Genomic DNA, 23,407 nt, shown 5'->3' with positions numbered 1-23,407 from the left:
GGAGAAGAGGCCAAGGCAAGCATTCTGCCAGTCTGCTGCAGCAACTCCCTGGGGCTGCCAGCTGGCCAGACACTCAGGGGTGGCCTCCGGCCAGCAGGGTGCAGCCCCCTCTGCCACGCCCAGGGCAGGCTACTGGGCCCTTCTCTCCTCAGGGAGGCTGCGGCTCCCTGTGTGTCTAAGCATGGCCGCCAGGATCCAAGGGCTCTCCAGAAGGTCAGCACACAGGCTGGGTACCCCATATCCCCCCTGCAGCCTGAGTCTCTGTGCAGTGAGGGTGACAGCACCTTCTCTGAGCACAGTCAAGGGGCCAGGGAACATGCAAGGCAAGTGTGGGAAGCACCTGGCCTGTGGCCAGTGCTCCATGAATGGGAGCGATACCATTTTGTCACTCAGCGTGCAAGGACAGGCAGCTCAGAAAGCCTTTGCTACCTGAAACCAGACTCTCCAGTTTCCTTCTCCATGGGCTCTGGCACCACACCACTGTGCCTGCTGCCCAAGTCTGGAGGACACCTGGGCTCCCTAGGTGGGACACACGCACCTGTCAGGTCGCCTTGCCCACACCTGCCAGGGCTTTGAACCCAGAAATAATGTATATTTTCTATTTCAAGAATAATTTTTTTTTCTAAAACAGTAGAAACAAGTAAAAACAACTGGCTTAGCCAAGAGGACTTACTTTCAAATGATTGTCTGATTAGCCCTGGCCGGGTGGCTTGGTTAGTTGGAGCATTGTCCCATATACTGAAAGGTCATGGGTTCCATCCCCGGTCAGAGCACATGCCTGGGCTGGGATTTGATCCCCAGTTTGGGTGTGTACTAGAGGCATCTGATCAATGTTTCTCTCTCACATCAATCTCTTTCTCTCTCCCTTACCTCTCTCTCTCCCTTTCCTCTCTCTCTAAAATTAATAAACATATTCTTGGCTGAGTATTAAAAAAAAAAAAAGACTGATTAAGAAGCAGGAAAAAAAGCCTTTGGGCTGAGGGTCAAGGCCACACAAGGCATGCAGAGCTGTCTGCTGATGAACTGATGACTGGCACAGTGTGAGGCTCCCAGCTTCAGGCCGCAGGTCCCAGATGGCCCTGGGGGTGGGTGGGGAGCTTGGGGGGAGCTGTGGCCTTTAGTGAGGTGCCGCTGTAATGAAAGCAATGAAGATGTGTGGAGACGCAACTGAAAACAGGGATCAACACCTTTCCCGGGTAGAGAAGTATTTAATAAAATCAGGAGAGAAGTCACTTGTATCGCCTGTTTCCACCTCATGCTGGCTGGGGCAGGGGCACCCAGGTTGCACTCAAGCTGACCTCCAGGCACACTGTGTCTTGGGCCTCTCAGGGCGGTGTTAGGTGGGCCATGCCACGGTGCCCCTGGGCTGAGGGAGCCTCCATCCTGTGGGCATGCAAGCATGCACCCCGGGCCTCAGTCCTGCAGGAGCTTGTGCCTGATCGTGGTGCTCTCAGAGCAGAGGTGGACAAAGAGGGCGCCAGCAGCCGTACGTGCCCGCAGCTCCTGGAGCTCATAGTCATGGGCCCATTCCACATTGCCCCACTTTTGGATCTGAGGAGAGGACAAGAAATGATGTTGAGGGAATAGCTCAGTGCCCTGCTGCCTGCCAGCCAGAGCCACATACCATTCTATGGCAGGACAGAGGGCCACAGGCTCTGATTCTGCTGAAACACACACGACACGCACAATAGGGAGGTGGCAGGTAAGAACACACAGGTGGCCAGAGCAGGCACCTGTGTCCTGCGAGGTGCGAATAGTCTAAGGGGTATAGTGCAGGCCTGGCCAGTGGTTCCCACTGTGGGCAGGTCAGGTACAAAAACCACCTGTGTGCCCCCAAGCCGGCTGCATGCTGCCCTTTCACACTTCTTCCCACAAAGAGGTGGGCATGGTTAGCCTATAAAATGTCATCCTTGAATGAGCTGCCCCACTAGGCTGGGCTGCAAATGGCCCCCCGTTGGTGGGACAAAACAATCAACTCAGGCTCCACTGTCACTTAGTTTCTGACTCCTGGGGAGCTGCGCCACTGTGGAGGCCACTCTTGCTCTGTTGTGCAGGGCAGGGATGCAGGTTCTCTGCCCAGACTCTAAGAACTACTCCAGGGGAGAGTCTGGACACACAGTGTGGCTGCCCAGATGTCCGTCAGAGTCCAGGCCAAGCCTGTCCCTCCTCCCTGGTCATCCAGGAACTCACAACCTGCCATGCCACAGAAGCTGTCGGCATTGCCGGGTGGCCTCATCTCGATTGGGACATTGCACTATGCCATCTGAAGAGAACTCATGTATGTTAATCCAGGTTACGTCCTATTTTGCAGCAGATCAAACCTCAGGTTCAGAAGACAAGGGTCTGGCTCAGGTCCCAGAGTCAAAAGCAGGGCGCAGACCAGAAGCCAGGTTTCCTGGCTCCAGACCTCTCAGAACCCACACAGCCTCTGCTCCCCAGGCCACCCTCTCCCACCGAACTGTCTCTAACACCCAGGGAAGAGCTAGCCTCTTTTGTGATCCAGAAAGTTTTTCCCCAGGCATTTTTCTGAGCAGATGACTTGATGGCCGTGGGCAATACTGTCATCATAGGAGGGTTTAAATGTGCTAGGAGCCAATCTGTAACAGCAATCAACCTTAAGAGGTGGGAGAAATAACAACAAAGACTGCAAAGATGCCATAATTCTCATTAAAAATGCAAATGACAGTGTAGCAAAGTCCTGAGCCCCCTAAACCAGAACCTGTGCACAAACAGCAGCTCCCTTTGGCTCCCTGCCAGTCAGAGACCCACTGTGTCACTGTCAGGGCAGGAGGCTCAGTCTCCCAAGAGCACAAGTGTGGCTCCCAGTCATTGTAACAGGCCTGTTTGGCAGATATGCCAGTCCCGAATGATCTTGATTTGCTCATGAACCTCCACCTGAACCGTGGGGTGAAGGCCTTGGCCTTCAAAACACTGGCTCCAGCATTTTCTGGGGTGTAACCTGTGCCTTGGTTTCCTCCTGTGTAAAGTGGGGGTAACAACAGGCCCCACCTGACCAGGTTGTTTAGAAGAGGAAGTGAGGTGATAAGGGGAGACCTGACTGAACACAATGCTGAAACACAGTAGTAGTCCTTACTGTTACTCTTTTTTATTGCTATTTTTTGAGGTTTGTTATGTACAGAAAATAAAACCAGGTGGGTTAGGGAAAGGGGGCCAGCCTCACCTGGTACTCCTCCTCCAGGCGGGACAGCAGCACGGCCTGCTCCACAGTCAGGCGCAGGTCAATCAGGCCCAGTGTCAGCACCATAGACTTGAGTTGCGACACTACAAACTCAATCCCTGCAGGGACACAAGCCAAATCAGGACCCAGGGCCCATCCATGCTGAACAAGAGCAGTTGCTGGACCTCCTCCTTGTGGTACAAAGGTACAAGGTGGGGGAAGACATGTCACAGAGCCTATGGATTTTTGGCCAACTCTGGATCCCTTCCTCATTCTCCAAGAGCATCTAGGTTTCCTTGGGGGAGAGCCCTTCTCTGCTCCTACCTGCGGTGAGCACGTGGCCAGAACCTGGCCCAGCACAACATTCCACCCCCGCCCAGTGACTGGTTCATGGATGGGCACGGGACCTGGGCCAGGTCGGTGAGACTTGAACTCCTGAAGAAAAGAGAGCCAACTTTTTCCTGGAAGGGTGAGACCTGCTGTCCCCTCAGACTGAATCAAAGTTAGCACCAGAGCCACCCCAGAGCACTCCTGTCAACCTCTGGGCTTTGGACACCCATGCCTATCCATCCCACTCCTAGGCCCATAGGAAGCGCCAAGCATACCTTGTAAGGCCCACATGTTGTAAGATGCCAGGTGGCTGACAAGCACCTCCCGAGTCCTGTCTGGGATGCTTGGCCCCATTATGCTGGTGGAAGAGCCTATCTCCACGCCATACCTGAAAAGAAGAGGCTTTGGTGTGCTGGGTACCTCAGCTTTTGCCCAGAGGCGAAGCCCTACACTGCAGAATAGGTATGCAACCCTTCAGGGCATGTGGCCAAAAGGTCAGTCTTAGGGATTCAGGGAGCAACTGCCACTGGCACCTTCTCACCTAATCATTTATGTCATGAGCAAAGCCAGCGGATCAAGAAACTGCCCTGAATGGAGGCCCAAGTTGTGCAAGTAAGTACATTCAGCTGCCTGAAATTCTATTTGCCTGGAATCTCCATCAAAATCATAGGCTACCTGCTTTTCAAACTTATTTAAGATTTTTACATTTTATCTTGAGAGAGGGGAAGGGAGAAAGAGAGGGTGAGAAACATCAATGTGTGGCTGCCTTTCATGCGTCCCATATGGGGACCTAGCCCGAAACCCAGGCATGTGCCCTGACTGGGAATCGAACCCACAACCCTGTGGTTTGCAGGCCAGTGCTCAATCCACTGAGCCACACCAGCCAAGGCTGCTTTTTAAACTTTTAAAGAAAAATGTTCACATTGAAGTCATACAAGATTTCTTTAAATGTTGGTTTCCTTACAATATTTGTGTATGTCTTACATCATTTGATCACTTTTTCAAATGTTTATTAAAGCCTCTACTATGTACAAGGCATTATTTTTGGTCTGGGACATGAGCTGGCTTCAAGAATGATATTTTCTATTTTTGTTTTTTAAATATATTTTATTGATTATGCTATTACAGTTGTTCCATTTTTTCTCCCCTTTATTCCCCTCCACCCCATCAACCCATAAGCATTCCCCACCCCCTTTAGTTCATGTGTATGGGTCATACATATAAATTCTTTGACTTCTTCATTTCTTATTCTTAATTTCCCCGTCTATTTTGTACATACCATTTATGCTCCTTATTATGCTCCCTGTACCTTTTCCCCCATTCTCCTCCTCCCCCTCCCTGTGATCTCCATTTCTGATTCTGTTCCTGTTCTAGTTGTGTGCTTAGTTCATTTCTGTTGTTAGGTTCAGCTGTTGATGGCTGTGTTTGTTGTCATTTTACTGTTTATAGTTTTGATCTTTTTCTTAGATAACTCCCTTTAACATTTCATATAATAAGGGCTTGGTAATGATGAACTCCTTTAATTTGACCTTATCTGGGAAGCACTTTTATCCGCCCTTCTATTCTAAATGATAGCTTTGCTGGACAGAGTAATCTTGGATGTAGGGCCTTGCCTTTCATGACTTAATACTTCTTTCCAGCCCTTTCTGGCCTACAAGGTTTCTTTTAAGAAATCAGCTGATAGTCTTATGGGAACTCCTTTTAGGTAACTCTTTTCTCTTGCTGCTTTTAAGATTCTCCCCTTATCTTTAATCCTGGGCAAAGTAATTATGATGTGCCTTGGTGTTTTCCTCCTTGGGTCCAACTTCTTTGAGACTCTGAACTTCTTGGACTTCCTGGAAGTCTACTTCCTTTGTCACATTGGGAAATTTCTCCATTATTTTTTCAAATAAGATTTCAATTTCTTGTTTTCCTCTTCTCCTTCTGGTACCCCTATGATTTGGATGTTGTAACATTTAAAGTTATCCTGAAGGTTCCTAAGCCTCTCCTCATGTTTTTGAATTGTTTCTTTGTTCTGGTTGAATGTGTTTCTTTCTTCTGCTCCAAACTGTTGATTTGAGTCCTGGTTTCCTTCCTTTCACTGTTAGTTCCTTGTATATTTTACTTTATTTCACTTTGCATAGCCTTTACTTCCTCCTCAATTTTGCATCATACACAACCATTTCTGTGAGCATCTTGATTACCAGGGCTTTGAACTCTGCATCTGATAGGATGGCTATCTCTTCATTGCTTACTTCTACTTTTGGAGCTTTGATCTGTTCTTTCATTTGGGCCATATTTTTTTGTCTTGAAGCTCTTGTTACATTCTCAGGGAAGAGCTTTAGGTATTCTCCAGGGCAGGGCAACTCACATCGTTGTGGTGCTGCGCTGTGTTGGGGGGAGGGGTCCAAGAGGGAAAAACACTGCCTAGTGGGCTCTCCCAGCTTTCAGTCACTTCCTCCACCTCCCACAAGCAAATTGGGCCCTTCTGGTGCTGATTCCTGGGTGGGTGGGTGGGTTTGTGTACATTCTACGAACCTGTGTGTCTCTCCAACAAACTCTCCTGTGAGGCTGGGAGTTTCTCCTGCTACCACAACCCCCACCGGTATTACAGCCAGAGGTTTTGAGGCTTGTTTTCCCCACGCTGTAACCCTGGGCTGCATGGTCTGTCCGGCTTCCTAGTTGTTCCTCCCAGTTTATCTGTACACAAATGTGGGACTGCCCAGTCCACCAACTGCCACCTCGTCCACCCAGTCCTCCAGCCATTGCCTTGCCTTTCTACCCCAGCTGCCTACCTCCACCCCTCCTACAAGCCTGGATGAATGTTTCTTCTTTAACACCTTGGTTGTTGGACTTCCATACAGTTCAAGTTTCTGGCAGTTTTGGTTGTTTAGTTTTGAAGTTAGTTGTAAGCCTTCTTATGGTTGTGCAAGGAGGCAAAGTGTGTCTACCAACACCTCCATCTTGGCTGGAAGTCCCATCATAGCCTTTGTTTTAAAGTCTATTTTGTCTAAGTGTTGCTATCCCAGCTTTTTTGTTTCCATTTTCAGAAAATAACTTTTTCCACCCCTTTATTGCAGTCTCTGTGTGTCTTTTTTAATTAAATATATTGGGGTGACAGTGGTTAATAGGATCACATAGATTTCTATGTGTGTCTTTTGATCTGAAGTGAGTCTCTTGTAGACAGCATATGTTTAGATCTTGACTTCATATTCACTCGGCCACCCTATGCCTTTTGATTGGACAATTTAATCCATTTGCATTTAAAGTAATTGTTGATAGGTATTTGTCATTTTATTATTCAAACTCTTGAGTTTTTCTTCTTCTTAAGGACCTTTAAACATTTCTTGTAATACTGGTTTGGTGGTGATGAACTCCTTTAGCTTTTTTCTTATCTGCGAAGCTCTTTATCTGTTCTTAGATTCTAAATGATAGTTTTGCTGGATAGAGTAATTTTGATTGTAGGTCCTTGATTTTCATCAGTTTGAATATTTTATGCCAATCCCTTCTGGCCTGCAGTTTCTGATGAGTATTCAGCTGAGTCTTATGGGAGCTCCCATGTAGGTAATTGCTTTTCTCTTGCTGCTTTTAAAATGCTTTGTCTTTAACCTTTTGCATTTTACTTTTTTAAGATTTATTTATTTATTTTTAGGAAGAAAGATGGAGAGAAACATCAGTGTGTGGTTGCCTCTTGTGCACCCCCCACTGAGAACCTGGCCTGCAACCCAGGTATGTGCCTTGACTGGGAATCAAACCACCAACCCTTGGGTTCGTAGGCCAGCATTCAATCCATTGAGCCACACCAGCCAGGGCTAACCTTTTGCATTTTAACTATGGTGTGTCTTAGTGTGAGTGTCCCCGGGTTCATCTTGTTTGGAACTCATTCTGTGCTCCTGGACTTGTGTGTCTATTTCCTTCACCAAGTTATTCTTTTCTGTCATTATTTAAAATACATTTTCAATTCCCTATTCAATCTCTTCCCCTTCTGGCACCACCACGATATGAATGTTGGTACATTTGATGTTGTCCCAGAAGCCCCTTAAACAATTCTTTTTTTATTATTATTGTTTTCATTTTCTTGTTCTAGCTGGGTGTTTTCTGTTACTTTATCTTCCAAATCACTGACTCAGTCCTCTGCTTCATCTAATCTACTGTTGATTCCTTCTAGTATATTCTTCATTTCTGATTGATCCTTTTTTATTTTCTCAATCTTTGTTGAAGTTCTCACTGAGTTTATCTATTCTTCCCATGGTTCACTGAGCATCCTTACAACCAGTGTTTTTTTGTTTGTTTTTTTTTTTTTAATTTCATTTATTTTTAGAGAGAGGGTGAGAGAGAGGGAGAGAAACATCAATGTGTGGTTGCCTCTCGAGTGCCCCCTACTGGGGACCTGGACCACAACCCAGGCATGTGCCCTGACTGGGAATTAAACCAGCAACCCTTTGGTTCACAGGCTGGCGCTCAATCCACTGAGCTACACCAGCCAGGGCACAACCAGTGTTTTGTATTCTGCATCTAGTCGATGGCTTATCTGCATTTTGTTTGGTTCTTTTCCTGGAATTTTGTTCTATTCTTTCATTTGGGCCATGTTTCGCTGTCTCCTCATTTTGACTGCCTCCCTGCATTTGTTTCTATGTATCAGGTAGAGCTGCTATGTCTCCCAGTCTTTGTATAGTGGACTTATGTATTAGGTGTCCTATGAGGCTGCCTTCCCGGGCACCTGAGTGAGGTGCTCCAGGTGTTCCCCCCACCCCCATAAGAGATGTGTACACCCTCCTCTTATAGTTGAGCCTTGATTGCTGTTGACACATCAATGGGAGGGAATGAATCCCAGGCTGATTGGGCAAGATGACAGCTGAAAAGCTGCTGTGCAGGAGCCCACCCCACAGAGCAAGACTCTCTTCATCAGCAGTCAAGTACCTATTGAGTCTACCCCTTGAATGTGTCACTTTTTTTTTCTTTAAAGATTTTATTTATGTATTTTTAGAGAGAGGGGAAGGGAAGGAGAAAAAGAGGGAGAGAAACATCAATGTGTGGTTGTGTCTCACACACTCCCTACTGGGGACCTGGCCCTAGACCAGGAATCAAACCAGCGACCCCTTGGTTCATAGGCCTATGCTCAACCCACTATGCCACACCAGCCAGGGCTGAATGTGTCACTTCTTGAGGAGGTGTTTGGGTAGTGCTCCAGTGTGGTCTGAACCTGTCCTCTGTGTGTGCTGGCTCTAGAGCCTCCTGGGAGGTCTAGTTCCAGGGACACCAGGCATGAGCTACAAAGTGATTTGCAGATGGCTACCACTAGTGCTGATCTTGGCGGTGCCCAGAAGCCAAGCTGCAAACCATGGCTGGCTGCCGCTAGTGCTGGGCTTGGGGGTGTTTTGTAAAAAGTACAAAGCACACCAAGGCCAGATGCTGCTGACCTCTAAAAGATTTGTGGACCTTTGGGAAATTTTAGGAAGTCTTTAGCATGAGCCAAGACAGGCCATTTTTGGAGGAAACACCACTGGAAGTGGCTTGGGTGGGCCCAAAAGTTGAATGGGGCAGTGTTTCAGGGTATTACCAGGGCTAGGTGAACAGTGTGAGCAGGTTTATGGACACTCAGATATGGTACCCACCTGTGCCTATAGGGGGACAGCTCAGCTAAGGAACAATGGCCTCTGCCAGCACTTCTGTTTGGGGGAAAGCTGCTCCTCCAGTCCTCATCATAAAGTCATAACATTTAGTTCTTCCCATATACCCCTGGTGCCTTTCTGTGCTGCCAACCCAGTGCAGGAGCTCCAAGCAAAGAAGTCCATCTGTGGGCCCTTAAATGGAACACCTGGGATTTCAGCAAACCTCCCTCTCAGTCACCCACAATCTTTGCTGGATTTTACAGCCAAAAGTTATGGAGACTTCTCTTCCTGGCCCTGGAACCCTGGGCTGGGGAGCCTGGGGTGGGTTGGCACTCCTCACTCCTCATGGGGACTCTGACAGCCAAAATATCCCTCCTAATTTTAAACTACCACACATGGGTGTGGGACCTGCCAGTTCTGCACCCCTCCATCCCTCTTACCAGTCTCTATGTGGCTTCTCTGTGTATCATTAGTGATGGGACTTCTGCTCAGCTAGATTTCAGGTGGTTTGCAATGATAGTTGTTCTTTAGTTTGTTGTAATTTTGATGTACTCATGGAAAGATTAGAGTACCATGTTGACCCACTCTGCCATGTTGACCGGAAGCCATGATTTCCTTTCATATGTCACTGATTTTCCCCATTGGTTTAAAAATATTCTTGCTGAAATTTTAATAGTACAAATAGAACATAGAAAACAGCCCAGTTTTTCTGTAAATTATTAACAACAATAAATCTAAACTGCTGCCCTAGCTGGGTAGGTCAGTTACTTAGAGTGTTGTCCTGATATACCATGGCTGTGGGTTCAATCCCCTTTAGGACACACACAGGAATCAACAGTGAATGCATGAATAGGTGGAACAAAGCAATGTCCCTCTCTCTCTGTCTCTCTTTCCCTTCCTCTCTCTCTCTAAAATCAATAAATAAATTGAAATTTTTAAAAATTTATTTTTAGAGAGAGGGTAAGTGAGGGAGAAAGAGAGGGAGAGAAACATCAATGGCAAGAGATACAAAGATTGGTTCCCTCTCCCACATCCCCAACAGGGGCCCTGGCCCCCAACCCAGACATGTGCTCCAACTGGGAATCAAACCAGTGACTCTTTGGTTTGCAGGCCAGTACTCAATCCACTGAGCTACATCAACCCGGGCTAAAAAAAGGTTTTTTAAAGAAATCTCAACTGCTACAAAAATCTGATGATGTTGTATCATAGCAAAGATCTCCAGGCACCTAAATATTGTTACATTTCATTAGACCCCAAAACGACATTGAATCCATTATACAGTTCTTGCACACTACCATAGTTGTTACATTTTAGTTGATCCTTTAATACACTGGCTATGCCTGTTGCTATAGATCCCAAGGATCCCTGGCACATTGTGAGCACTCAGGAAATGTGTACAAATGGGACAGACTGATTGAAAGACATCACTTTTGTGAAAAACACTATGCCAAAAGCTACTCCATGTAAGCTTACAAAAATACTGTGGGGTCAAGACAGTACAGAGGTAGTAGCCTTTCCAAAGTCCCCTTGGAATGGAATGAAACTGAATTTTGGCACCACATCAATAATCTATTCAGCTTGTACAAGAATGTTCCTACTTGGGAAAGAATATTGGGTATCATCAATTCTTGGCCACCTTATATCCAAAGGATAAATCTTACCTATAATTTTGTAGGACGCTGTCCAGACATTTTCCTGTGTGAGTACATTTTATGATTTGTCTTAACAGTGGAGCAACTGTGACAACGGTAAAGGCGATGATTGCCAGAATGGGAGCATTTACTGTGTGCCAAGCAGGATACTAGCCACCACTTCATTCATGCCTCACAGTGCCCTGACGGGTCAGGGTTAAAAGCCCCACTCACAGATAAAGAAGTCAACCCTCAGAGAGATCTAGTCACCAGCTCCAGGCCACACAGCCCATCACAGCAGAGCTCAGGCTTCCTACCTATGCTCAACACAATGCCTACTAATAGCAGGTGATTGCTGTGTGACAGCTGAGACAAATCTGTGGACCATGTTTTCCAAAGTGGAAACTCCAAACTCCTGGACAGTGCCCCAAAGGGTGCTCTAGACTTGGGAGGTTTACCAGCTCAGGGCTTTGGTCCAGCATAGCCCCCAGTCTCTAACAGCCTGCCCAGTGCCACGGGGTTGCACATCTTACCTCTTCTCGGCCCATGCTATGATTGGGTCCCACTCGTTCTTTTGAAGTTCCACTAATGTCTCTGGCTCTTCCACCCTATAGCTAATTCATTGTAAAAATCGCTTTCATTAATAAAAAAGTACAATTCCTTCATTCAGTGACAGACAACAGAAAAACACATAAGGCAACAGCAAACAGAACTTCACCACTGCCCCAGCCCCACAATTCTTCCCCCTAAAGCAGTGTTCTCACAGTAAGGCCTTAGGGCCAGCCACAGAGCACCACCTGGGACCTTGTGTAAGTGCAAATTCTCAGGCCCCAGCCCACTCCTACAGAAAGCAGAACCTCTGGGAGTGGGACCACAAATCTCTGCTTTCACAAGCCCTCTGGGGGATTTTAATGTGAGCTTGAGTTTGAGAGCCCTGTCCCAATTTTCCTCAGTGTCTGACAGGTCCAGGCTTACAGAGCTGTGTTAGTGCCATTCATAAGGCGTGGGAAACCTGGGCTGCTGAGCAGCGGGTGAGTGGGAAGACTCTCCCCCAGGGTGGAGGGAAGAGCTCTGGGACCCAGTCTTCTAGCTCCCATACCTGCTGGCCAACCGTCCTTTATTTCCCACCAGGGCCCCTGTATTGTTTTCAAGAAAACCCTTTTATCTGAGCTACACTGGAGAGGTCTCTGATCCCTGCAATCAAATGGTCCCTAGCACATATGGAGTGCACTTTCTGACGAGTGACTCAAAAGCGGCCCTGCTGGCTGCCTCTCCAGGAGCAACTTTCCCTCTTCGGCCCCTGACTGCCAACCCATGTGCCATCTGTGACAGAGTCAGATTCAGGGCTCTCAGGTCACAAACATGGGGCCTTTTTAGCTCTCCTTCAACATCACCATTCATTAGCTAAAGGATGTGGAGAAGGGAACTCCTTCCACTCGAATGCCTGAAGCTGGGACATCAGGTCTTCTTCTGCCTTACACCAAGGCTTGCTCTAGTCCTGCCAGCACACAGACTGGACTGCACATCAGCTCTCCTGGGTCTGCAGTGTGCCGACTGAAGACATCGGGACTTCTTAGTGTGCATGTTCCTGTGAGTCGTTATTGATAATAAATCTGTTTGTGAGTGTGTATTTTTTTTAAGGCCTTCAGATCGAGGCTGAATTATGCCACTGGCTTTAAATCTCTAGCTTGCAGATGGCAGCCTGTGGACTGTTTGGCCTATAAAATTGAGTGAGCCAATTCCTACAACAAATATACAAGTACAAAAGAAATAATTAAAAAATAAAGAACACAGACACCAAAGGAAAATTTAGAAGTGGAGGAAGCCAGCTCCTGAATACTGACATCTGACCATCTCTGTGCCCAGGCTGACAAGCAGTGATGAGGATGCCTACAGGAGGGCGTGCTGGGAGGCGAAGGTCTAGGGTCAGAGACCCTGCTGGGGTTGGCAACTGCGGCCCTTGGCCCTGGAGCCTGTAAGAGCTGCATATACATCGTTGCAGCCGAAGGAGGTCTCCTCTCTGGGGATCTGCAGGGCAGCTAAATGTTGATATCAACCGGACTGCTTTCCCTGCCCTGTGAGATGACAGAATAAGGCCTGCCTCCTCTCCTACTGATAGCGAGGCAAACGAGACAGATCAGCCCAAGGGACTCACTGGGTCCAAGGGAAATGCTCATTAAGTGTCAATTACCAGATGGTATCTGTGTCCAGGAACTTCACAGCCGCCCGGATCAGCTGGTCCTTGTTTCGCTGGGTTGGGTTGTCTAAAGATGTGTTGCACAATGTGGTCTGCATGAAAAGACAGGAAGTTCCATCACCACCCCCTGGGTCTAGACAAAAAGCACTGCCTTCCCAAGCTCATCGTGTCCAGCCCACAGCTGCAGGAAGAACCAGCCTGGAAGAGCCACCAGGCAGCAGTGCCAAGCCAAAGCCTTTGACCTGTGGTATCTGCACAACCTCAGCTGCAGCCCATCAGCTGTGAGCTCACAACGGACAAGTCCCATGCCAACGGGGCACTGTGCTGTCCCTGAGACTCATGTGCTTCCCAAGGTCTCATCTTCTTACTACCAAGCTCAGCTATATTTAATCCTCACAACCACTCTTTGGGTAAGTACTATTATCCCCATTTCAGAGATGTGGAAACTGAGTCCCATAGAGTTCAAACTCAGTACATAGGACACACAAGAATTACTGGAATTTGGATCTGACTGAAACCTTACCAGCTGGCTCTCTTAACACCTCAGAAAGCAGGGAACCTATCAGCCAAGATGGAAGTGGGACTATTTTCCAGATTTGCCCAGTCGGTAGCAGGCTGCTTAGGTGCTTGAACAATTAGTTTGTGTCCTGTCACCCTAATGTTATCAGATAGTCCCAGCACAGGCCAGCACCGCAGGAGGCTGGAAAGACGTTATGGAAGCCTGCCTGCGTCTGTGAGTCAGGGCCAAGTGTAGTGGTGGCCAGGACAGCACCAGTTCCAGGGCTGACTGAACGCTCTTTCTGTGTGCACCATGACCACACCCAGGCCTTTCTGTGTCAGCTCATCCCACCCTGAACACCTCCATGAATGGGCACTATCATCCCCCACCTCTCACAGATGGAGAACCTGGGGCTGAAAAGCGGCAGTAACTCACCCAAGGTTACAGTTTGGAAGCTGCAGAATCTGGACCCAAAGAACCCAGTTGCCCCCTTTCTCAGGCTGTTCTACTGCCTCAGTGAGTCACCCTGTGTGGAGGGGGGCCGGCTTCATGGTAGGGGGTCCTCAGCCACCTGCCCCTTGGGTTCTGAACCAATACTGGGTACCAATTAAACTTCATACTAGGAACCGTCTATGTGCTAGTAAGATGGCTGTGGCCCTACCCTTCTGTGCTGAACAAGGCAACACAGACATAACACAGACACTACAAACTGTAGTGCTGATGAAACAAAGGGGCAGCTGCTATGACAGAACATAAGACAGCTGGGCAGTGAGGGAGGGTAACACCTGCCCTGAGACCAGAGGAGGAGCCAGCCATCCCGAACAGCACTCTGAGCAGGGGACCTGCAGGTGGCCAAGCACAGGGGGGATCGTTTGGCATATTCGAGGAGTCAAGTGTGGCCAGAGCCCATCCCCCAGGACTTTGTTGCATTAGGGTAGGAGTCTCGATTCTTGCCAGGCACCCTAGAAAGCCCACAGCAGGCACCGAGGCACAGGATGGGAACTTGTTACCAGGTGCATGGTGTAGAACTTGATGGTGTCCTGCTGGCAGTCCCATTCCGTGGCCACTGCGATAGCCAGGGCCTCGCTGGGGACAGTAAAGAGCTTGGCCTGAGGAGTTTTCAGCTTCCTGCGGTCCAAGTTTATCTCAAAGCCACCTTGAAAGATCAAATGAAAACCTCTCAGGGATCGTTAAGCAGAATCAAGCGACCATTCCTGCATTTGGCTACTTGATCTGGTGTGGACAAAGGCAACCCTGAGCCCCTCCACACAGGGCTTTCAGAAACACATCTGACAAAAGTGCGAAGGGCAAGCTCACCACTGAACTGGCTGAAGATAAAAAATGTTTCTACCCATTCATCGAAAGAAAAAGAGACAGTCAAAATTTCAGATACTCACCTTCACCCTGTGTGATGCTGACATTCTGATAAAACCTCTTCCTTTCTGTGAGAAAGATTTTTCAAAAAGGCAGTTTAAAATCATGTTGAGACAGAAGACCAGCTAATGCTGATGGATTGGCTTGATTTTCATATCACTATTCAAAGTCTGCCCTACTCTATGTGGCATAATCAATGGCTTCTGATTAAAGCCGGAGGGGTGGGTATTCACTCTCCAGGGATGAGGGAGAAGCAGGACAACTGGTCAAGCCCCCACCAGCCCAGGGACAGTCTGATCACAGAGCATCAAGAACCTGCAGACTGTCTGACACGACAGACTTTTCCAGCATCTTCTGCTTTGACTTCTAAGCACGCTCCTCCCCACACCACCCCCATCCCAGTGCTACCCCATGCCAGTGCGTGTGCCGGAAACTAAAGACAATGTCTGACTTTGATAAAGCCAGAGACGCATTTCAGGCAAGAGTCCAATGCCTCTATGAAGTTATGAGCAGAGACCATGAGCAGAGAGCCAGTGTGAATATATACATTCATGTGTGTGCATGTGGTGTGCAGGCAGTGACTAGAGATCCCAGGAGCATCTCCCATCCTCTATTAATTAATCAACCTAATTAACCAGCTTGCCTGTATATTAAACAGGAACTCCAAACATTTCCTTTAGGAAGGGAAAAATCTGTCCTGTGTTTCTTTCTGAAAATAACTTGAATAAAGTGTGAAAATATGAACACATTTCCCCTCTTTCACCTGGGGGAATTAAAAACCAAGAGCACTGCATAAGGAATAATGCAGATGCCTTTGATTAATAACAAATATGTCACATTTTGGAAGCTATAAACCATAACTCAGTTCTTACCGCCCATGATAAACAAAAGCCTTCATTCCTTCACTCACTCATTCATTCATTTGTTCCTTCACATATTCACCAAGTACGTAAAGCCTCCAGAGTCTAACTAAAGTTACTTATTGGAAATAATAATGCAGCATGTGAAGGACAAGGAGATTTTAGTTTTTAATGCTTTTTAACGTCTTTTAATATTTTTTAAACCAAGCTTCTGTTAAAAGTTTTATTAATTCCAACAGATTATGAAAATCAGAACTTAGTTTATGTGCATGTGGGGAGGGAGTCATGGAAAGAGTGTCTGGCCTTCCTCCAAACACTGTATGTGATGTTTTCATCAATCTCATTCGCTGTTGCTAACGTTTACACAGGGAAATTGCATTCCCATGGCTGCACTTACTAAACTAAGACCCAAACTGTTTTCCCACAAAAAAATACTTGTACCAACTATATGCCAGGTACTGTTCTAGGAACTTGGGATAAAACAGTGAATAAAACAGACAAAAGTCTCTGTCTTCATAGAGTTTAAATTTTTTAAAAAGTGATCAGATCTGAGAACCGAGATGCAGCTACATTATTCTGACACAATTTACCACCTTCCTCTGAAATCATAATACTGATGCCCTCACACCTGACACCAAAGTAGGAGGGTTACATGGCCTGCACCTTTTAAATTATTGCTTTACAGGCCCTCAAGGTCACTCAGACCTTGAGGTCTAAGGTCCAGGATGGTGGCCAAAGCCAGGCCAGGCAGAAGGTGGGAGGAATTCTGGAAGCTCTGACTCATCACAGGGGCGGGTATGGGGGTCCTCCCCTCAGCAGGAAGTGTTAGTGGAGAGAGTTCTAGCACACAGCCCCACAGAGCCCTGGGAAATGGGTCCAAGACACTGGGTCAAGGAACGGCCACTGACAGCACAGGCAGAGCCACCCAAAGGCATGAGGACCATGAGGCCCCACAAGGGAAGCCTTTTCTTTCCTGCTTTGCTGATCAGGCCTTGACTCTCATTTTGGCCAGGCCCACTTCTCTATCTGTCAGTAGGAAGGAAAATCTGGAAGGGAGTGGGATGGATGCAGGGGCAAGTAAGGGGCAACCAATACTGCCCCAAACAGGAGAAACCCATGCAGAAGGAGAGAACAGCTGGGCAAACGGAGAACCAATGCTGCCAGGCCTCAGGCAACGGGGCCAGTGTGGGGTGTCTTACATAGGGGCTCTCCTAAATAGGTGGGGGACAGGAGGAGGGCAGGCTTCAGCGTTGGGAGTTCTGACACAGACTTTGGTGAGTCCTAAACCCTTTCCAGGGAGAATGTTAAGTCCTGGCAATAGGACTCAAAGCTCAGCCCTAACCTAGAGGCAGTAACTGTCCAGTGGGGAGACAGACTCTAAACCAGACAAACAGTGAAGTGACCACAAGGGCCAAGGAAGTACAAGGAACCCTGACACATGTGCCGGGGAGCTCATCCTCCTCGTGGACTAAAGAAAGAGGCCCCAGCAGCCAGATTCTCTCTGAGACCTGGAGAGGAAGGAGTGAGTTAGCCTGCACTGATAGATTCATTTCTGGGAGGATATGTGTGCAAAAGTTTCCAGCAGAGGGTAAAGCTTACATGGAAGTCTGGGGCCTCAAGAGAACACAGAGTTCTGAAGAACGAGAAAGATGGTGAGAAGGAGAAGACTGCAGCTATCCAGCAGGGGAGGGTCTGAGATGCCCAGAGAAGGTGGTGGGGGCCAGACCTGGGAAGAAAGGGTCAGACAGGTTACAGTAGGAAAGATAGAGGAAGCCAAGTTAGGAGTTCTCAAAGACAAATATGATCTGGAAAATTCACAGGGTGGCAGCCATGCTCCGCAACAATGACAAAAGACAAAGTTTCTTCACCCGGGCCCTCAGAGGTCTTAGGTCACACAGGACAAACCATGAAGCTGCCAGAAGCCTGTGACATGTCCATGGTCTCCGTGAATACAGGGCCATATGACAGACACAGGAACACCATCTTTAGAGACAAAAGAAACAGCCTAGCCTTGTAGAGTCACACAGAACTCGGGTCTGCTTTGAGTATGAATCCCTCCCCTTACAGAACATGTGTTTCTGTGGCAAAAACATGCTCAGCGCCTTTTAAGAGACAATTTTGTGGACTATGTAGATACAAAGAAATGGGTAAGCAAAAAAGCTAACCACAAGAAACCTGCTCGCCCTGGCTGGCATAGCTCAGTGGATTGAGCGCGGGCTGGGAACCAAAGTGTCCCAGGTTCGATTCCCAGCCAGGGTACATTCCTGGGTTGCAGGCCATAACCCCCACCAACCACACATTGATGTTTTTCTCTCTTTCTCTTTCTCTCTCTCCCTCCCTCTCCCCCTCTCTCTCTCCCTCCCTTCCCTCTCTAAAAATAAATAAATAAATAAAATATTAAAAAAAAAAAAAAAAGAAACCTGCTCATGTGAGGAGTGCTGAATTGGAAAGCACTGTCCATTGGGTCCCCTTCCTATGAGGCTGCTCCAACCCACATGGAGAAACAGGCCATGTCCTGTGTCATTGCCCCTCCCCTGCCCTTCTGGCCCAGACTTTGGGGACCAGTGAGCTATCTTTCCATCAGCCTCGATCACTGGTGGCCTCTGATGTGTAAAGACTACAACTCCCACTGTGCACCAAGGACAGAAGTGCTTTCTCATAGCTGTTTAACAACCATTATCTTTTTAAACAGTGCCATCTGGTGGGCCTTTAGCCTTAAAGCTGAAGTTCTCTCTTTCAGGGTACCCCTTCATCCCTAATGGGAGGAGAGGGGGCTCTGACAAACTATTTCTGGCATCATAATTCTTCAGGCCAACTATATAAAGAACCCTTCCAACTCAATGATAAAAAGACAAATAACCCAATTAAAAATGGTCATAGGATCTGAATAGACATTTCTGCAAAGACAATGTACAAATGTCCAATAAGCACATAAAAACACCCTCAATATCATTCATCATCAGGGAAATGCAAATTGCATGGCTGGTTTGGCTCAGTTGTTTGGAGCATCATCCTATAAGCCAGGAGGTCATGGGTTCAATTCTCAGTTAGGGCATATGCCTAGGTTGCAAGTTTGGTCCCAGTCGAGGCAATTTTTAGGAGGCAACCGATCGATGTTTCTCTGTCTTTCTCTCCCCCTTCTCCTCTCTTTGGAATCCATGCATTTTTTTTAAAAGAGAAATGCAAATCAAAATCAGGAGATACCAATGCACATTTACTAGGATGGCTAAAATAAAAAAGACATAATAACAAGTGCTGAGGATATGGAGAACTTTGAATTTTCATACCCTGCAGGTAGAAATGTAAAATGGTGCAACCACTTGGCAGGCAGTGTGGCAGTTCCTCAAAAAGTTAAACAGTTACCATTTGATCCAGAAATTCTACAGGTAGATATATGAGAAATGAAAACATATGCCCACATAAAAAACTTGTATATGAATGTTTATAGCAGCATTACACAGAATAGTCAAAAGATGGAAACCCAAATGTTCATCAACAAAAGAATGGATAAATAAGATGGAATATTATTCAGCAATGAAAAAGAATATTGGTACATGCCATAACTTAGATAAATCTTGAAAACAATCTAAGTGAGCCTGACTGGTATAGCTCCGTGGATAGAGTACCAGCCTGTGAACCAAAAAGTCACTGGTTCATTCCCAGTTAGGACACATTCCTGGGTTGCAGGCCAGGTCCCCAACTGGGGGTGCATAAGAGGCAACCACACACTGATTATTCTCTCCCTTCTAAAAAAAAAAGTCTAAGTGAAAAAAAGCTAGTCAAAAAAGACCACATTCCATTTATATAAAATGTTCAAAATAGGGAAATCTATAGAGACGGAAAGTAGCTGTTGCCTAGGGCTGGCAGGGCCAATGAAGGGGTGAGAGTTGAAGGTCACAGGGTTTCTTTTCAGAATAATAAAAATGTTCTAGAATTGACCATGGCAATGGCTGCATAACTCAGTGAATATACTGAAGAACACTGAATTGTGCACTTTAAATAAGTGAAGAATAAGTGAATTATACCTCAATAAATCTGTTACAGAATTCTTTAGGCCAAATGTATCTGCCATAGCAATTAGTGTAAATGGGCTAAACACACTTTTCCCAAAGAGGAGAGGTTGGCTTTTTTTTTTTTTCCTGTAAAGAGCCAAACACAGTAAATATTTTAGGCTTTGCAGCCCATTTGGTGTCTGTTGCAACCAGTCAACTCTGCCATTGCAGTGAAAGCAGCCCTAGACAATACATAAGTAAATGAGTGTGGCTGTGTGCCAATAAAACTTTGCTAACAAAAACAGGTGGCAGGCTGGACACCTTATCTACAGATTCTCCCTCAACCTACCATAACCAGGGCAGGTGATGCCTCTGAGGTGGTAGACTCTGAGAAGCTCAATGACTTGTCCAGGTGACAGACAATCTATAAATGGAGTAGACAAGACTTCTAACCTTGACTTCACTGGGTGTTTGCACTCAGCCAGATATGCTTCCTCTCCAGAACACCTTCCCCTCCCAGCAGCTGATGCAGAGCGGGACTGTCACACAGCCTCACACAGGTGTCCTTGCTGCAACTTCCCCTACACCCCAGTGACCCTTTCCTAACTCCCTTCTGTCATTCTGACAAACCTCAATGACATGGCCATTCCTAGGGACCAAGCTCAATCTGCCTGTCAATTACAGTCTCCATCAAGGCTCTACTTGGATTTAATCTTCACCACTTCGGGGATTCTCAGAATCTCAGAACTGGTGAAGTCTCAGTAGATTGCTCATAGGCCTGATTCACGTACCCCCTTTCCACTGTGCTTTATTCTTTTGTTTATTCATATTCTCTTTCATGGATGACTACCTACCATGTGCCAAGTCCTTCCAAGAGCCTAAACTAGTCAGTGGCAGTAGAAAGGAAAAGGAGATGGCAGATGGAATGCCACTATAATGGGAAGTGGCATCCACTAACCTAAAGTAACCCTGTGTGTTTGCCAACTTAGGTGAACTCCCTGGGATGCTGCATGGGGTGGGGAGGGGGGGGAACTATCGTTTTCCTTTACATCAGGGGTGTCAAACTCATTTTCACTGGGGGCCACATCAGCCTTGCAGTTGCCTTCAAAGGGCCGAATGTAATTTTAGAACTGTATAAATGTAACTACTCCTTAACTAGGGGCAAGGAGCTCGGCGCTGCTGCCGGGTAGAAACACAGTGCTGGGCCAGATGGAACAAGGTGGAGGGCCGGATTCGGCTAGCTAGCCACCTGTGCTTTACACACTCACACAGACAACTCCAAATGAGTAAAGGTTTTCCCACCAATTAACTGCCACACCAGCTGGGAGTCCTACAATTCAATTAAGGTCTGAGTTAGCATCAGATTCCAGGTTAAGGTCTCAATCCCTCAAGACTGACTGCCTCATCTACCCGCTCTGACCCCTTCAGACTCCAGTGGAAAGTCCAGGTTGTCACCTGTGCTTCTAACCAACCCAACTGGCTATAAATCAGATGTTCCAATGATGAGGTTCCTCATGTTAGATTCATTTGCTACAGCAGCTCAAAGAACTCAGGAAAATAATTCACTTACTAGATTACTCACTTATTACAAAAGGATACAACTCAGGAACAGTGGATGGAAGAAATGCACAAGTCAAAGTATGTGGTTAGGAGCGAGGAACTTCCATACCCTTTCTGGACATGCTGCTCTCCTGACATCTCTATAGGTTCACCAACCTGCAAGCTCTCTGAACCTCTGAGAACCCATGATTCAGGGATTTTAGGGAAGCTTCATTTATGTAGGCAAATAGGCAATTAATGATCAAGTCAATCTTCAGCCCCTCTCCCTTCCCTAGAGGTCAGGGGGTAGGGCTAGAAGTTCAATCCCCTAATCACACAGTTGGTTCCCATGGTGACCAATCCCCATCCTTAGGGGTTTTCTAAAAGTCACCTCCCTGACATAAGCTCAGGTGTGGCTGAAAGACACCCCTCACCCTCATCTTTCTCACTCTGGAGCTACCTGAGGACAAAAGACCAAATATTTTAACAAAAGATTCTCCCACAGCTCTTATGGCTTTTTAGGAGCTGTGTGCCAAGAAGAGGACAAAGACCAAATATATATATATATATATATATATATATATATTTATTTATTTATTTATTTATTTATTTATTATTATAAATCATAATTATCACAGAAGCCCTTCCTTCCTCTTCACTGGGGCCCTGACAGGTGAGACCTCAGCTTTCAGCTGCATCCAACATTTGTATAAAATTATGGAATTTAACAGAGGGACTCTCAGAGGCAACCTAGTCCTTCGATTCACACAGAAAATGAGGCCAAAATCACATAGTATCTCAAAAGTTCCGCCAGCCTCAGGACCCAGATTTGTAACCCTGCCATCATGCCCAACTGCCTGTAGAGTTCTAGATTTTTTGAAAACAGGTAGTATCACAGCAAGATCCCTCATACCCCACTGTCACCTCTAGATGTGTTCTAGCTGTCCAGCATACTTCTTCCTCCTCTACACCATGCTCCTACTCATCTATGGGCTCTCCATCTAAATGTTCTTTCAAAAAACCCAAGACCCCTTCTAGACACTCTCAAGACAGGAGTAGGTGCTTCTTTGTGTTTTCATAACTTCTACATACTTCCCTTAAGCTACTGTTTAACCAGGATATGATAACCTGCACTTGACAATGAACATCAACCAGGTAGGGAGCGCATTCTACCTGTCTGGAAGGTCACCAGGCTTCCTGCCCTCAGCACAGAAAAACAAATCGAATGTAAGAAGAGTGTTACTGCTTTTCACTCTTTTAACTGATCTCTCCCCAGAAGCAATGAATGAGCCGATACCTTCTCCTAGGTCTCATCAGAGCCAGAACTGGAAGGAGGAGGCAAGAAGCACCAATCAACTCGTTAGCAGAGGTGGCAGTGGTTGTGGTAGGGCAGTGGGAGGGCCAGGATGGAAGACCTGGGTTCTAGTCCTGCTGGGTGGGCTTTTTAGACACAGAAAGGAGGCAGACAAGCTGACCTTTGCTCTCCACTAATCTCTGAGTCTGCTCTGTGACCTTAGAGTAGTACAGATACAGACCCGAATTTCCCTTGGAAACAAGGGTGACTTCTGCTTTCCTTACTAAAGAGAAAAAAGCCATAAACTTTGAGAAAGTCGCACGTGCCCAATGTCAGTTACTGTCCCTGGCTTGGAGAAATGTGTGAGACGTGGGAGGTGTGTGCCCTCCAGTGGTCCCTGCCCTAGTCTGGGGGTCTCTTCCCCAATCTGTAACGAGGCCCGACTGGGCTGTGTAACCCGATGAGCCTGAGTCCTGCCTCGGTTACCCCGCCCGGATCGGCAGAACCTCTCAGCCCACCTTAGCCCGGCTCCGTCCCTGGCCAAAGGGGGACACAGCCTGTTTTTCCTCACCTGCCGGTGGAGCGTAGGCCCGGGATAGGGACGGGATGTTTGCCCCCGTCCTGACGGTGGCCGTGGGACCACCTGAGGGTTGGTTCAGGAGCCGGCGCCACCTGTCCCGCAGGCAGAGGCATCTCCTCCACATCGCATCCGAGGGCCTGGGAGGACAACCGGTGCGAACCTTAGAGCAGGAAACACCAAGCTAAAGGATCCCTAGGCGCAAGCTCCGATTGTACAAACACCTCTCACGGCCTCCCCAGAGCCCTCAGACTCCCCAGGACGCCGCCATCTTCCGCACGTCGCAAGCGGCTCGCCGTCACTCCGACGCGTCTCCTGCGCACACCCCCAGTCAATCAGCATCAC

The 23,407-nt window shown here is 47.3% G+C and overlaps 1 protein-coding gene across 5 annotated transcripts; it reads right to left on the bottom strand.

Annotated features, from left to right (window-relative positions):
* Nucleotides 1–1,188: 1,188 nt before the first annotated feature.
* ATPAF2 (ATP synthase mitochondrial F1 complex assembly factor 2) lies at nucleotides 1,189–23,372 on the bottom strand. Of its 5 annotated transcripts, none has more exons than XM_045824676.1 (8): nucleotides 23,057–23,372; nucleotides 17,260–17,386; nucleotides 14,824–14,868; nucleotides 12,922–13,019; nucleotides 11,264–11,344; nucleotides 3,784–3,896; nucleotides 3,182–3,297; nucleotides 1,189–1,551 (listed from the first exon to the last, which is right to left on the bottom strand). In XM_045824676.1, exons 1-8 carry the CDS (start codon nucleotides 23,176–23,178, stop codon nucleotides 1,414–1,416), a joined length of 840 nt encoding a protein of 279 aa, XP_045680632.1. In that variant the 5' UTR covers nucleotides 23,179–23,372; the 3' UTR covers nucleotides 1,189–1,413. The 5 variants fall into 5 exon arrangements, with proteins under 5 accessions (XP_045680632.1, XP_045680631.1, XP_045680635.1 ...); XM_045824675.1 differs by lacking the exon at nucleotides 17,260–17,386 and adding an exon at nucleotides 14,437–14,582; XM_045824679.1 differs by lacking the exon at nucleotides 11,264–11,344.
* Between the last annotated feature and the right edge of the window lie 35 nt (nucleotides 23,373–23,407).

This window comes from Phyllostomus hastatus, unplaced genomic scaffold (assembly GCF_019186645.2).
Source record: "Phyllostomus hastatus isolate PE091 unplaced genomic scaffold, TTU_PhHast_1.1 phas_scaffold_55, whole genome shotgun sequence".
Classification (NCBI taxonomy): Eukaryota; Metazoa; Chordata; class Mammalia; order Chiroptera; family Phyllostomidae; genus Phyllostomus; species Phyllostomus hastatus.
This window is presented reverse-complemented; position numbering and strand designations above follow the sequence as displayed.